Source organism: Alosa sapidissima, chromosome 3 (genome assembly GCF_018492685.1).
Source record: "Alosa sapidissima isolate fAloSap1 chromosome 3, fAloSap1.pri, whole genome shotgun sequence".
Classification (NCBI taxonomy): Eukaryota; Metazoa; Chordata; class Actinopteri; order Clupeiformes; family Clupeidae; genus Alosa; species Alosa sapidissima.
In genome coordinates this window covers 27,539,095-27,554,679 of record NC_055959.1, presented here as the reverse complement: position 1 = coordinate 27,554,679, position 15,585 = coordinate 27,539,095, and the positions used below count along the sequence as shown (strand labels likewise).

The 15,585-nt window shown below is 44.8% G+C and overlaps 1 protein-coding gene across 2 annotated transcripts in view; it reads left to right on the top strand.

Moving 5' to 3' along the window:
• The window catches only part of znf281a (zinc finger protein 281a), a 58,168-nt gene extending 43,373 nt beyond the window's left edge, over window positions 1-14,795 (top strand). Inside the window, exons 2-8 of one of the 2 annotated variants that reach the window (XM_042086375.1) lie at window positions 4,038-4,189; window positions 7,290-7,855; window positions 9,828-9,929; window positions 10,107-10,230; window positions 11,460-11,543; window positions 11,773-11,891; window positions 12,465-14,795. In XM_042086375.1, the coding sequence (XP_041942309.1) occupies window positions 7,400-7,855; window positions 9,828-9,929; window positions 10,107-10,230; window positions 11,460-11,543; window positions 11,773-11,891; window positions 12,465-14,204 (2,625 nt within the window). In that variant the 5' untranslated portion in view covers window positions 4,038-4,189; window positions 7,290-7,399 and the 3' untranslated portion in view covers window positions 14,205-14,795. Of the gene's footprint in view, window positions 1-4,037; window positions 4,190-7,289; window positions 7,856-9,824; window positions 9,930-10,106; window positions 10,231-11,459; window positions 11,544-11,772; window positions 11,892-12,464 lie in introns of both variants that reach the window. The other variant, XM_042086374.1, reaches the window with a different exon arrangement.
• Window positions 14,796-15,585: the final 790 nt, after the last annotated feature.

Genomic DNA, 15,585 nt, shown 5'->3' with positions numbered 1-15,585 from the left:
GCAGTTTTGAACATCTTAACTGAAGATAGGGGCGATTAAAGCAGAATAATATTGCATTTTCATTTTTTACCGGGGGGGTGCAAATCACAAATGAGTGATTATGGGCCAGGTTGATGTGGGCCCTTGAGACCAACATACCATAAAAGATTCTTCATCCTCAGTGCCACGGTTCAGGTAGTTATTTAGGAAAAACTGCTTTTTTTGCGGTTCGGAGGGCCCAGCACGGGGGGTGGAGTGGCCCTCGGGGACGAAACAAAAATTTTCCGTAAAAGTCTAGTGGGGCTACATACCCACCAAATTTCATGTGCCCCGGTGGTTCGGTGTCCCGGGTATCGTTGACCAAAAATTCAGGAAGTAGATGACGGGGAAAAAAACAACAAAAAAAAAACTTTGACAATCCCTATATGACCGCTTCATAATTATTACCCCCCCCCCCACACACACACACACAAACACACACCACACACACACACACTCACAGCAGCAGTCATAAACACAAAAGCAAACTTACACGTGCACACACATGTTAACATTCATTTACATACAGATGAGTTGCAAGAGTAGGGGATGAGGAGATGGAGACAAAGCATGATAATTATAAACCATCAAGTTAAAAAAAAAAAAAACATTATAATTCCCAGGGAAAGAAAGTGTGGGTGTTTGTCAGTAACGTAATCCATAGGATTACCCAAAATATGTAACGCAATCTGATTACTTTAGGATTACTTTTTACACAAAGTACACAACTTGCACACAACATATAGCCTGACGAGCCAGACCCAAATCAAGATGTAGGGTCTGGGAACTTACCATTGGTGTTCTGCCTCTGCCAATTTTAGTTAGTTAGTATAGGCAGTTTAGTGCCATCCAGTGGTTCTTTCTGATGTGCAGTCGTTATGACAGCTATGCTGTATTGTTTGATTTATGACAGCCATAGCAACCAGGACAACCATCTTGATAAGCAGCAGCACATTTTGAGTTATTTGCTGAATTATCATCTTTCTACATCCTTCATGTTAAAGTCTTTGAAAAACATCGTCCGTAAGTTTAATAATTGCTTACTTAAAGTAGATTGTAAATTTAGTGTTTTTGGTAATTTCTGATAAATCTATCTTTATTTGATAAAACCATGCTGCCTTCTATGTGTCTACTGATCAGCTACTGATGGATACTTTTTCATCTGTTTAATCGTATATTTCTTCAGATATTAAATATTGAATGCATATGTTTTGTATCATTTTCAGTTTGACTCATTATTCATTAAAACCGGAGCTTGGATGCAAAACCTGACTCGCGAGTTTTCTTGAAGGAGTTAGGCTGGCTGTCAAATTGTGTTCGGGGAGGACAGTACAATTGGCATTCCCATGGATTTTCATGTTTATGTGTGTGTGTAAGTGCAGGTGATTGGCCTGATATAAGTTTAATTTTTCCAGCTTGCAAGCCAATGGATAGTTTATAGACTACCCTGGCTGCAAATTACATTTGCTGCCGCTAGGGTGCGTCTAGATTTCTACTACAACATACACATTCTTATTTAACTTATCTATATACAGTCCTAACTATACTGCAAGCCATTTTTAGATGTGTCTAATTAGAGTATAATAAAATACATGTTTATATTTGTAAATAGCAATATTTTAAATGACACATACGTGGTCAAAAAGACGGATTTCATGCAAAAACTAGTTGGGTATTTCCATTCATTGTCACCGATGTACATTTACACATCTGGGTGGAAAAATGTCTTTGAAAATCATGAAATCCCTTTTTTCCCTAATTACTGACTATAGGCCTATCTTTTTAAGGGATATCTGTGCTGTTGTGAGGTCGAGCCATGCAGTGTTTGTCTGCGTGAACCACCTAGTTTTTAATGTGCAGCTCATTTCTCAATTCTGGTGGACAGTTTGTCGGCTAACTTCTTTTTTTGGAAATATGACAGGAAGGTGTGAAACAATTACATGGGAAGCTGAGAAGAACATTTTTCTTTCTTCAAAAATCTCATCTCATTTCTCAAATTTTAGTGAGGGCCACAGTGCTTATCATGTCCAGATCGGTTGAGCTCTTTCTCCAGCACATCTTTGTTTTCTTCATGTCCTTCTCCCTGTTCCTTGGAAACTACTTTCCCTTTTTCTGCCGTTCTGCTACTATTGCATTTGCATGCCGCCTTGAGAACATTTTTAGTTTAACTTTACTCTAACTTGACTTTTGAAAAGTAGCCTACAGTAGAGCATTGATCAAATAATTGATCCTTTGTCAAATAGTATTGTTTTGCTATTCTCCCCCTCTGACCTGAACTGCAAGCCCAAAAAACAAACATGCATTAGTGTGTGACGAATAGTCACACAAACAGAGCTGAGAGACACAGAGAGAGAGAGAGATTTCGTTGGGATAACTGGCTGATCTAATAAACCATTTTCCCAAACCAATCCAACTACATTAATGATATATAGTTTCACAATGAAATTAGCTGCAGTTAACCATTTTCTTTCCTCTGTGGTTAACCACAGCTAAACAAGGCAAGAAATGGTCCATCAGCAGAAAAGAAATCCTCCATCAGCAGAAAAGAAATTTTACATCTTCTCATTTCTTTGCCATTTTGTGCAAACCATTGATCTTATATCTCCCCATGACAGCCCACATTCCCCTGGCAAGCATTGTCAGACTGTGAGATGTGATGAGTCCTCTAATGCATATTTAAACATGTGAGGGGGTGACGGCAGAGATCTCAAAGAGGATGTTGACAGCAGAGCCGCTAGTTATCATGGTGGCTGTGCAACTGATAATGTCAATAATGGAGGTGGGGGTTAGGGGTAAATAATAAAAAAAATCTCTCTTATCTGGTAAACCTAATGACCTTTCTGCTATTATATCTTCAGGGTTTCAATTATACAGCCTTCACTGAATTAATTGGGTTGTTGAAAGTGCAGGTCTGATCTCTGAGAGGGGCCTTTCTTCTTCCCTGAGTTCGAAAAGTAACTGGCATTCATTCAGCCTACAGAAAGTTCTTCCCAGGCATCTGCACCAACTTAAAAAAAACTGCTCCTCCGCTTCAGACAAACGCCTCTTCAAAATATGCCTTTCTCTTTATAACCATTTACAATAACCACACAATGATCCAAAACATACAGCTAAACAAGGCAAGAAATGGTTAACTGAGAACAATACCAACATTTCAGAGTGGCCCAGCCATAGTCCAGACCTCAATCCATCAAAAAAGTGAGCACAAGGCCAGAGGGATGGCAAATAATCGCAAATAATCGTCCTTGACTCAAAACCCAGATTGCTGTTAAAAAGGTGCAGTCTAGAATCATTGTGGAGCCATGGAGAGGCTTGGTAGGTATTATAAGAACCATTTTGAGAGCTGTGAATGCAAATAAACATGTTTCCATTGATTATTTTAAAAGGGTAGGCCTATGAATAATTTTGGACACACAATTGTTCATAAAAATGTTAAAAAAGATGAAAATGCTTCTTTTTTGATTCCATGTTTCTACCACATTGTCTTACAACCTTTTGACATGTGGTAGTGTAATTTACAGTCAGAACAAACATATCGATAAAGAGAAAATCAACATTGAGTCAATAGGCTATTTGCCAGGGGTGTAGCCTATGAATAATTTTCATGGAGATCTTTGATTCTGCATATTCTGTATATTCTGCCTCCCATTTCAAATTGTCTGTTGATTGCTTAACTTAGTCTTGGCCTATATGTAACCTATGTTTACTTTTGTTTTTTGTTTTACAATGACATGATATGAGATATTAGACCTACTCTTTTTATTTGTTTGTAGCTTACTAATGGGTCCAGAATATAAATCGGCTATTTTCACTGCATACATTTTTATTATAAGGCCCACTTCTATTCATTTGCCTTTTTTATTTCCCCTGGAACACATAATTAGACCTGAAAAATATTAAAGACTATTTTGGATATCGCCTCGTGGTCAGGAGAAGAGTGGGCCCGCTGTTTTGCGGTTCATTAGCGGACCGTGCTCTAGTGCCCCGGATCACAGCGTTCCTCGCCTGTCTCCTCGCAGGACCCGTCAGCTTGCACCCAGAATTCCCCGCGTTGAGACAAGATGGAGGAACGCTGCAGCTGCAGGGGAACAATGTTTGGGCTCTAAAGACCATAAGGAACGACCGAAGGTGAAAAATACACGCCGATACAGAAAGAGGTGGTCATGCACTGGTGAGTGAAATGTTGAAGAACGATATTTCTGTTCATTTCAGCAGACGAGAATACGCATGGTGCCAAGTGAGACAACAAAGCGCAACGCACCAACGTTAGTTAGCAATAGCCAGTTAGCTTAGCCCAGTTAAGCATCAATTGTTCGGTTGAGTTGCATGGGCCATTTATTATGGGGTTAACGTTGCCGCTTGCGTAGCTACACCATTGTGCTCACTTAATATCTGTCGTCTTTTTTTGTTTTCACCCGACGTGGTCTAGAGAGAAGCTGTTTGTGGAAAACTTCCCTGTTGCCCTTTGAAACTATTGAATCATTTAAACAGTTTAATTTATAATCATTCAATTAATCAAGGATATGCTTTAAATGTTTTTCTTGTGTTCTGATTTTCTAAGTCAGCGCAATTTAACTAGCTTTGTTGCTAACAAACTAGCATGTCTGCTAGGCCCTTTGTGAGTCAGGATCAAGCAGTTATTAATATGGACACCACCATAACGGGAAGGTTAACGTTACTTGTCGAACGTACGGGTTTTATGGATATGCTGGAATGTTGGCCTGTCTCTGATTTAATTCGCTGGTGAGTTATCTCCACCTTGGATATTGCGGCTCTTGAACAGGGTAATTATTTATTCTCCTTAGCCTAATTGATCTGCTGGCGTTAGTGTACGTGAAACTATTTACATACTAGCATGCATCTAACGCAGCCTACGTCTCGTGGTACAAACAAAGGCCTCGGGACTGCGTAGGAGAAATAACGTTTACGTTAATAAATTAGTTAATAACGAGATTCCTGACCACTTCAATTGCATCTTTGTCTTTTTGATGCATTGCGACTGAATGGGACCTTTCATGTTGCTGTTAAAACGCATTCGCCGTTCTAATCGGGATGATTAGACTAACCTGAACCACAACATAGGTAGGCTATCGCTGCATCAAAGTTGAGGACTTTTGCTATACGAGAAGAGGTTTTGTGATCCATGACGTAAAAAGATTGCTGTGAAGTTTCACTACATGTTGTTAGCTTTCGGTGATGTCAGTAGGCCTACTGCAAAGGATTTTTTAAATACATCCGACCGAACCTAGATATTAGCAGCCTTCTTACGGTGTGCCCCGTTGAATGATATAAAACTGCATTGCAAATTGACGTTCAGATGTTAACGGTTCTTATGAGCACTTGAGAGATGTCCCTTGGCCTGGCTGTGAACTTCCAGACCCATGTTACCAACCAGTAGTTTGCATCCCGGCCAGATGAAACACGCACACGAAAGACCGGTCTGAATGCACCAACAGTCAAAGGTTCAGGTTTTTGCCGTTGTACTGAACGCATCCCTTCCGTTTAGGGACTAGGATGCCACACACCAGATCAGTAGCATACATTGATTAGCACTACCCATAAAGGACTAGGGTTTATATGGACCCCTGATAGCCTTTTATTATGGTATTTTATACCCTAATGAAGATTATGATAGTGATGGCCTGTGCTTTTGATTTAGAGTAAGATGTTCAGCTCAGGTCCAACGGATAGGCTTAGATGTGCTGTTCCAATCCATTCCCCCTCTGTTGAACTTCACTTAGCAGCAGAGCTGAGGCGAATCTGTTTATTTTGGAAACATTTGCCTGATGTAACACTCCAGGGAAGGAACTTAAACCAGCCCCAACCATTTTCTCTGTTCACCATCGCTAGTGTGTGATGAAGCAGTTGTGATTTGTATTTCCATGTTTTGTTTCCTTGTCCAAATATGAAAGGTCCAGCCCTTATTATTATAATCCAGTACACATCCAGACATAATCAGCAAATTTATTTTGAATGATCTCCTTGACTGGCCTGAGTCTGCCCTCAAAATAACTTGTGTATAGTCCAGGCTCTGTAAATGGGGAGACAATCACAGGGATGTGGGCTGAGCAGTATACTGTCCCAGCAAATAAACATAGTGGCTTTAGGAACACTGAAGGCAGATGTGTTTTTTGTTGGATGTCGTTCTGATTTTGGCAGTCTTTGACCTAGAACATGGACTGTACCTTTTAAAGGTGCATTCAGCGATCGGACGTGATTTCAAGCCCATAATATTTTTTGTCACATTCGGCAATCATCTCCTCTCCTCACGAGCGCTAACTGCTCAAGCATTTCTCTGGGAATACTGAAGGGAGGGGTGAGCTACTGCACTGGTGTTTCGTTTGGTCCTTGGTTAAAATATAATATATGTTGTTTTGGGCAAAAACGTCTATTAAATACATTTTAAATATGAACATAAACAAAATGCAACTTCCTGCACAATTGGTGACTTTGGCCTACTGACTGTCTCTTCCGTTCCTCTATTATGAGAGAGAGAGACTGCCCCTCTGATATACCTTTTTTTAACAAGAGATCTAGGATGTGTTGGGTGTGGGACGGCTTAATATGTGTGTCTGCACTTAAAAAGGATGATCTGATAAGAGAATTTAGGAGCATCGTGAAAAAAAAGTGTCTTCCGAATGGCAACAGAGGGGCACAATGTGCCCATATGTGACAGGATCTCACTGTCTCCTGTCTCACTGACCCACAAACCAGGGCTGTCATTAATCCAGCTCAGCAGTTAATGACTGGATCAAAGAGTATGAGCCTGCCATTCCCCAACGAGTGCTGCGATCAGAACTCTTCAAGTTCCCTTAGATGAATTTTCACCCACTTTATGTGTTAAGTTCATACATCTTTGTGTCAATTGCAGTTGTTTTGGATTTGATTTCCAATAATTGCATTTTCATAGAAATGTGTTTGCTTTAAAGGCTTTTTAAATTTTGAGTTTGTGATGTCATTTAGATCGATTTTCGACTTAAAACCGAGATTGAAACCCCTAATAATTAGAAAGTTGAGCTTGTGACTTTATTGTTTGGAAGTGCACTTCACTTGATCAGCTGTCCACATGTGTTTTTCCATCAGTATTAAGCAATGATTTGTATAAACTTCTCAGCAGTAAATATATTTCCCTGAATTCACTCTTTACTTTTAATGATGAATAGGTAGAATAACCGAGAATGTCTAAATATGTTTTCTTTGTCCCTCTTCTCCCTGCCCTCCTCTTCTCCTGTCCTCTCCTCCCCTTTGTTTCATACTTGTCTTGTCTGCAGAATGAGAGTGGTGGCCTCCTGTTGAAGTGAATCCAGCAGCACCGTTCCCACCAGCCACCAACGGACCCACCCCACTCCACTCCAGCTGACAGCGCTACGGCCTGGCCACCATGAGCCTCATTCAGGACAAGCTGGGCGGCGAGTTCCTGCGGCCCAACGGCAGCATGGACGGCGGCTTCGGCACGAGCATGCTCATGTTCAGCCACCTGCCGCCGGTCACCAGCTTCACACGGCTGGCTGCCCAGTCTGTCATGGCCGACCTGCCCCCGCAGGAGATGATGAGCCTGAAAAAGGAGCGAGACTCGCCCGACTGCGGGGGCGGCATGGGAGGCATGGGGATGGGCGGCCTGGGCAGCATCATGGGCGGAGTGGGCGACTACGTGCACGCCATGGGCATCAAGCAGGAGAAGCTTCCGGAGCATGACTACCGGCTACCGCTCTACCCTGGAGGAGGTGGAGGGGGCGGCCTCAATGGTTGCATGGGCCAGAGGAGCGTCTCGGACCTGCTGGAGGTGTCGCTGGGGAACCACCAGAACCTGCTGGTGCACGACCTCAGCCTGAGCAATGTAAGAATGGCAGAGTGGAGTAGAGGAAGATGAGGGATGTGGGGGGATGAAGATGGAGAGAGCGGTTCTGGCTATCCACCTATGAAAGTTTAAAACAGAACATTAAAACATGTTTGTCTAGATAATAATAATGAAAGTAGTGATGAACTTTCTCACACTCGAAATGTAGGAATTCCTGAACACTGATGTCATTGTCTACTGAAATGTTCGACTGGAAAGTCTAAAGTATTACCATTTAACATCCAACAGCCACATTTAGTGTGTGCTTGCTTGTTCATGTTGGAATAGTTTAATAGCATATTTACAATGCATTAGCTTTCATACAGTGCAGACACACAAGCACTTAATTTCCCTAACTAACTTCATGGCTGATGACAAATCCAAGAAAACAACAATCCATGAAAAAAACCTACCTTTTAAATGCTATAGGCTTGCACGCTTTGTTAAAACCGTTTCATTTTAATGTTGAATATCGTTCTGGAAACAAGTGGTGTAACACGAGACAAAGTAAGACATGCTGATGTGTGCGGCTGCATAAATCCCCCTCAGGCTTGCGTCTCTGATTCAGATGTAAATGTGCTGCTGGCGCTGATGTAATCCTGCCTCCTTCATGAGGCCGAGGGGCTTGGCAGGAGCTGCAGCAGTCCTGTAACAGCTTGCACACTTGGATCACACACGCGGCCAGACGTTACCATTTCACAAGAGCTGGCATGCAGCGGTTGCCTGGCTGCATTATCATCGCATGAAATAGATAATCTGTTTAGTCATCATAAAAATATTTTAGAATAGCGTCTCAGACACCGTTCCGCTCTCTATCTAGTCTCTATTCTTTCTTTCTTTCTTTTTTTCTTTCTCTCTTTTTCTCTTACTCTCCTGCTGTCTCTTTCTCTCTCAGTCTCTCACACACACACACACAGAAAAAAAAGTCAAACCACAACTGCCTTAGAAGTTTTCTCAGTATCTAATCTTTCTGTCCTATCTTGCTGTTAATGATTTGGAGAGACGTATATCTTTTTTCACATAAAAAAGAGCCAGAGGGCTGGTGGTTTGGTAGACCAGGTAGCCAGTTTAGAGAGCAGCTGAGACTCATGGGGCACAGGCTCACCAGGTCTGAGTGTTCACGGCATCCTCCTACAGGGGGACAGTGGGGCACCTGAGCGGTTCCACAAGGCTGTAAACTGGGCTTGGGGTAATACAGCCATTTTGTTTCCTGAGCATTTGGATTGGAGTAGAGGAAATGAATGAGTTTGTCTTGGCCAAGTCTCCCATGCTCTTAATTTAATACAGCCATTATTCTCGCCCCCCCCACCCACCCACCCCTCCATATCATCATTATGCAAGCTCTGGTGTTGTATGTGGCTGTTAGCAGAGGGCACGCAGGAGATGTAAAAATTAATTGAGATTGAAATGCCAGAGATGCAGGGTGGCGAGGCAATGAAAATGTACCCCAGCAGCGGAGGCTCGGTAAAGCTGCCTTCTGTCATTCTAGTCAGTGCTTTGTACAATTGCAATGAAATAAAAGGGTATGAAAACCTCAGTGTTTCTAGCCAACTGCCATTTCTAGGCTGTTCCCCATCTTCTATGGGTCAGTTGACCACAGACACACGATCACACTAGTTTGGCCTCTTTCTTTTCCTCTTCATTTCCCTAGTTGCTCACTCTCAGGGGAGTGTTCAAAAGGGTCGTAAATGCTGGGTTTATTGCCCCACCTTCTGTTAAATATCCATCTCATCTAGGCCTCCATCTGTAGTGTGTGTGTGTGTGTGTGTGAGTGATGTCAAATCGAACCGTTCAAATTCAGTTGCCTCTGTGGTAAGCTACCAAAATAGGTTACCTGATGTAAGTTGTGGCAGAGAGGATCAGCATGCCCTAAACTTGCCCTCTGGTGCTAATTCCTCTCCCGCTCTGTCCATCGTCCCTCTCTGTTCTTCCACCCCTCCCTCTCCCTCTTTTATTCCATTGTGGCCAGCAGCTATCAGGGAGGCTGGGGAAGGAGTCTTCAGGAAGGAAGGGTCGCAAGTCAAACGGCGATGGAACGGAAGGGAAACCTCGTCGGAAACGTGGAGAGTCAAAGGTATGGACTTCACTCTTGTTCGACTCTTCATACATGTCCAGTGATAGACCTGGGGTGGAGTAAACTGTTCAGTAACAATCTATAAAATGAACCCCCTCTCAGTGTACTATTATTAATGCTGTAGCTTGTGTTAGTGCTGATGGCTAACCAAGTGTGACCTGTTGTGGTTGACCACAGGCTCTAATGCTGGACCCTGATGGAGAGAGCCTGTCGCCCAACTCCAAGCCACACATCTGTGAGCACTGCAACGCAGCCTTCCGCAGCTCCTACCACCTGCGCAGACACGTGCTCATACACACAGGTGTGCAAACATACACACACGCGCACACACACACTTTGCAAATTAAAACTTTTGTTTTCATATACAAAAATATTTTATATACAAAAATGTGATTTTGATAGGTTGAGTGAGCAAGCACGAGTAGTAGAATGACAATGTTATCGGCTACTCTGAATAACGGGAAAGAATAATTTATTTTACTGTTTCCGTTGAACCCAAAGAAAGACTTATCGGCACATTATTGCATCATGATTTAACAACTGGATTCTAGGCTTCTGGAATCCTCATCAAATGACTTGTCATGAGGTATAGTGATGTGAAGGATGTGTAAATACAAGTGCTGTTCCAACTAGCTACCCTGGCTATGCTTTACTTATAGTTCTGTGGTCTGGAGCAGGCCACTCTGTAAAAATGGGGGGGTCTACTGCATGGTATCACCAAAAGACACGAGTTGCCATGCTAGGAAGCCTTCTGTCAGTGTCAACAGTGCTACTGCTTTTGGTGTTTGTAAGGGTTGTGCACTTTTGTAAGGTTTTCGGTTGTTAGACTGCTAGTTTTGACCAGGACTGCTGCTTTACTTGCGTTAAACTGATACTGCAAGTCAATGATTTGAAGTGTTCAGTAATGAGGGCAGGAGACCCTTTCAATGTTTAGAAGGCCTTTATACACAGGTAACGCATATCAATGTTAAGAAGGCCTTAAAACACAAGTTACACATATCAACACCATTTTTTCATCCCTCTCATCTTAGAAGATGCCTAGAATTCTGTTGCCTAGCTTGATTATGAATTGATTGTGAAATGTAGGAAATGTAGGGCACTGTCAGATCAGCAACCAGGGGCCATGTATTGCTCCGCACTGCCCCACTTGCTTATATCAAGCTATGCTGACCTGGTTGGAAATGTTATGCTCATGGTAATCATGGCATGTAACATTTACACATGCTTTGGCTACTTCAGCAAAATAAATAGATCAGTCAACATTTGCATGCATTTCCTATGCGTATTTTAAAAACAAACACACTTCAGCAAGTTAACATAAATGGGATCTCTGTGTAGGTTAATTAAGTGAGAAGCCCCAGGAGTACATGGTTTGCAGTGATATTAGAACAGCATTGTTAGGGAAGGTTTCATAAAATAAACACACTTTGATTTACAGTTAATTCCTCACTGCTGAAACAGTAAGCATTTTTGATTAACCGTAGTCATTTGCCAATCACTTAGTGTGCCTGTCTGTGTCCTTTCCTCTAGGCGAGAGGCCTTTCAGATGCAGTCAATGCAACATGAGCTTCATCCAGAAGTACCTCCTGCAAAGGCATGAGAAGATCCACAGCGGTGAGTTACAATGGAACACTGCTACATAACGACACATCAATGCCCTTCTTGAACACTCTGTTACTTTGCATTTTCACAGTTAGGCAGTGAAGATCTAATGTTGTAATGTAATTATCTCTCATTAAATTAATATCTTGAATGTGTACTCTTAGATTAGACCAGCCCATTTAATAAATTGACCCATTCAACAGCTATCTGTGTGCGTGTGTGTGTGTTTTCTCTTGACCAGGAGAGAAGCCGTTTAGTTGTGACCAGTGCAACATGCGATTCATTCAGAAGTACCACATGGAGAGACACAAGCGAACTCACAGTGGAGAAAAGCCATACAAGTGTGACACCTGCCAACAGGTGAGGGGGGGGGGGGGGGGGGGGGGGTGTGTGAGTGAGGTGGGGGCGGTCGCTAGATTAGATTAGAGGTTAAACCAGTATCAACCCTATTCTCAGCTGCAGGTGTGCGCAGTACCTCTCCAAATCCGCTTGGCACAGTTAGCAAGGCTTTGCCCCATTGGCAACTGGCTACAAGCAGAGTAGACAATCACAAACAACAAAACTTGTCTAGAAAGTTGCTTGATTTCAAAAAGCAATATTCTAAACGTTGAAAACAAGGCTTCAAAAACTATTGCCTTATTATGCTTGCAGCTTGCTACATTACGATTTGTTGGTTGACATACTATGATCTTATGGGATCTTATTATAGAACATTAGATGCAATATTACAATATTGCAAAATGTGTTTTGAAGTCTTGTTATGGATGGTGAAAAGTGTGGATGCTGCTGAAATCATAGCAGTTTAAATGGTGGTTTACTAATTGGATTGATAATCTTGGTTTATTCAACTTTAAGATTTTAATGAGTTTGTCCCACTGTGTTTTTCCTCCTAATTTCATCTCCCTCCCTGGACTTGTCCTTGTCCTGCTGCAGTATTTTTCCCGTACGGACCGGTTGCTGAAACACAAGCGCACGTGCGGAGAAGCCATAAAGAAGGGCGTGGACGGGGCCCTGCTGGACGCGGGGCTGGCCGATGACGGCCAGGGCAGCTACTCACTCACTCAGGGAAATGGCCCCGTGCCTGGCCGCAAGAGGGCCAAGGCCAAGGGTGGCGAAGGCGGGGAGCGTAAGCGCAGGAAGCAGCAGCAGCAGCAGCAGGCAGGCGTAGTGGGGGGCCAAGGCATGGGGGCTCAGGACGGGCCGTACGGTCTGCACGGTGGCAGCTACTCATTGGACAAACACGGAGCAGCCGCCGGTCACCCGGGGCCCAGCATGCACCACCCCGAGCATGGCCGGGCGCCCAAGATGGCCTACAAGAAGGGCGGCCGCAGCAAAGGCCTGGAGAAGGTCAGCGGAGACGAGGCCAAGCACGGCGGGATGGACGGCCTCGGACTCCTCCAGGTCCCCGGCACCAAGACCAGCTCCACCAGCAACAGCAGCAATTACGACGACGCTATGCAGTTCCTCAAGAAGAGGCGCTACCTGCCGCCGGCCAACGGGGTTTCGGGGAGCATATCCGGGGTGGCGGCTGGGAGCGGGGTGGATTACGACGTAGGGGTGGGTCACCTGGGGGTGCAGGGCGCTGGGGTGATGGACGCCGACGGGCCCCTGGTTGCGCTCCTGGACCCCTCGCCTTTGGCTGTGGACCTCAAGCACGACATCAAGTCGGCCATCCCCGACGAGGTGCTTCAGAGCCTCCTGGAACACTACACCCACAAGTCCGACGTGACCTTCGACCTCGCTGAACCCCATCACCACCACTCGCCGCACCACCACCACCACCACCACGTGGACATGCAGCCTCCCTCGGTGGACGGCCTCGGCCCCGACGACGACGCGCCAAGCCCCGGCGGCGACAAGACGGTCATGATGCACGAGTACTCCCGCTTCCTGCTGCAGGCGCTGGAGAGGACCAGCGGCCACCACGGCGCCGGGGGATTCCCAACCTCGACCCTCGGGCCCTCGCCCTCGTCCTCCTCATCGTCCCCCTCCGTCACAGGGCCCTTCCCAGGGCCCTTATACTCGTCCGACAAGCACGTGGTGTACGGTTCGTCGCCCCTGGAGTGCGGCGGCTTCGGGCAGCCGGCGGCAGTCTCGCCGGCCGCCTCTTCGCCCTCACTCTCCTCCACCTCGTCCGTGCCAAAGTCCCACTTCAGCCTGCTGTCGGGCTCGCCACCGCCGCCGCCCCAGCACACCTTTCACCTGGGCGGCCTGGAGCCTGTGCTGGCCCAGCAGCTCACGCCCTCGCAGGAGCTCACCGAGCAGCTTGACAAGCCGCACTCCTCCGCGGCCTCCTCCTCCTCGCCCCCTGCGCCCCTCACCGCCCCACACACACCCTCCAGCGGCAACTCCGCGGTGGCCAAAAACGGTGCCGCCTATCCGCTGACGCCCTCCCAGGATCTGGCCACCCTGGACACGGCCAAGTCGGCCTCGCCCTACCAGATCGAGAACTTTGCGCAGGCGTTCGGCTCGCAGTTCAAGGTGGGAGTAGGCGGCGGAGGGGGAGGCGGCCGTGGTGTGGCTCTGGCCTACGGCACTGACTCAGGCGGAGAGGTCGACCACCGCGACAGGACTCCCGTCTCCGAATTCTCAGGGTATACTAGTCTGTTAGCCGACGTCAGCGAGCCAGTGACCACTGGTTCCAAAACCCCAACAAGCCAAAGTTACAGTTGAGAGAGTGCTAGGGAGGCATAGAAGAGTCACGTTTCATTGATCTTCTTTTTTTCCCTTGCTTTTGTTGTTGTTGTTGTTGTTGTTGTCAGTGTTGTAGTTTTGTAGTTTAATGTTTTTGTTGTCTTATTATAATTATTTTGTATTTAGCTCTCCTATTTTATTATTATTTTGATGTTTGTTTTTAATTATTACACTGCCATTTATGTTCCTATGAAATTTCATGTCAGATGACCTGCAAGGTGTCTCAACAAATGCAATTTTTTTTTTATGAATTATATATTTTAGTCAGTTATAGCCCTATTTGGTTTCTTTTCATAGTGTCATTCTAGGCCTACTCAATTAAAAACTCGAAGTGCGTTTTTAAATGGCAAAAAACAATAAAATATAGGACTTGGTTTCCCCACACACACACACACACACACACACACACACACACACACACACAGATGTTTTAGCAATCAGTCTTATACACATAACAGTGAGCTTAAGATGGCAGGGATTGGCCAAGAGCTGAACAAGAAAAAAAAAAAGATTCAGTGATGGATAAAAGTCAGATATTTGTCTGTTACAAAGGATTCAAGTATTACTCAGGAAAAAAAAATACTAAAATGGCGTAGAAAGCAAATTCTACCTGGACGTGTTGCAAGCACTCGTCAGATGAGACGGATGTTTATTATCGTCGAATAACAGGCCTTGTCGAAAAAAAGAGCAATGATCTTTATTTTTGTACTCCTCCTCTGATACACGTTGACAGTTCAAGAATGAGGAAGTGCCGACTGCTCCGAAACACTGATCACACTTTTTCCACGTTACTGTATAGAGATTATGGTACGTTTTTTTTGTTGTTGATGTCATTCTTTTTCTTTTCATCTATGTGAAATAACTCACATTTCTTTCTCTCAATAAGGGCCATATATATTTATAAAAGTATATATATATCTATATATATATATATATATGTATAATGACATGTAATCCTTCTGAGGACAGTCAGGTGAGGGGGAGAGAGGGAGGAGAGAGGGCAGGTTGGAGATGGGGAGCAGAGGCATCCGCAGGGTCCCAAAACCCACCCATTACCCTTCCTCTCCCTCTCATCTTGAAATGGTAGACCAAGATGCCAAATGAGGGCCGACTAGCGGGTTATGTTCACAAGGGTGAGGGTGGTGTCCACTGTGATGCAGGGTTGGAAGTTGGGAGGTAGACCCTCCGTCCTGCCGACTCTCCCCATGTCCTCTCCCCACGCTCTCTCCCTCTGTCTTCCTCGCGCACACACCTCTTCTCCCTCGCCTCTCCTCGTTCTTGAGGAGGGCACCCATGAGCACTTTTTTTGAGCCGCATAGTCATGAACTAAACTTCCCATGGCAGTCAACGGAGGGGAAAC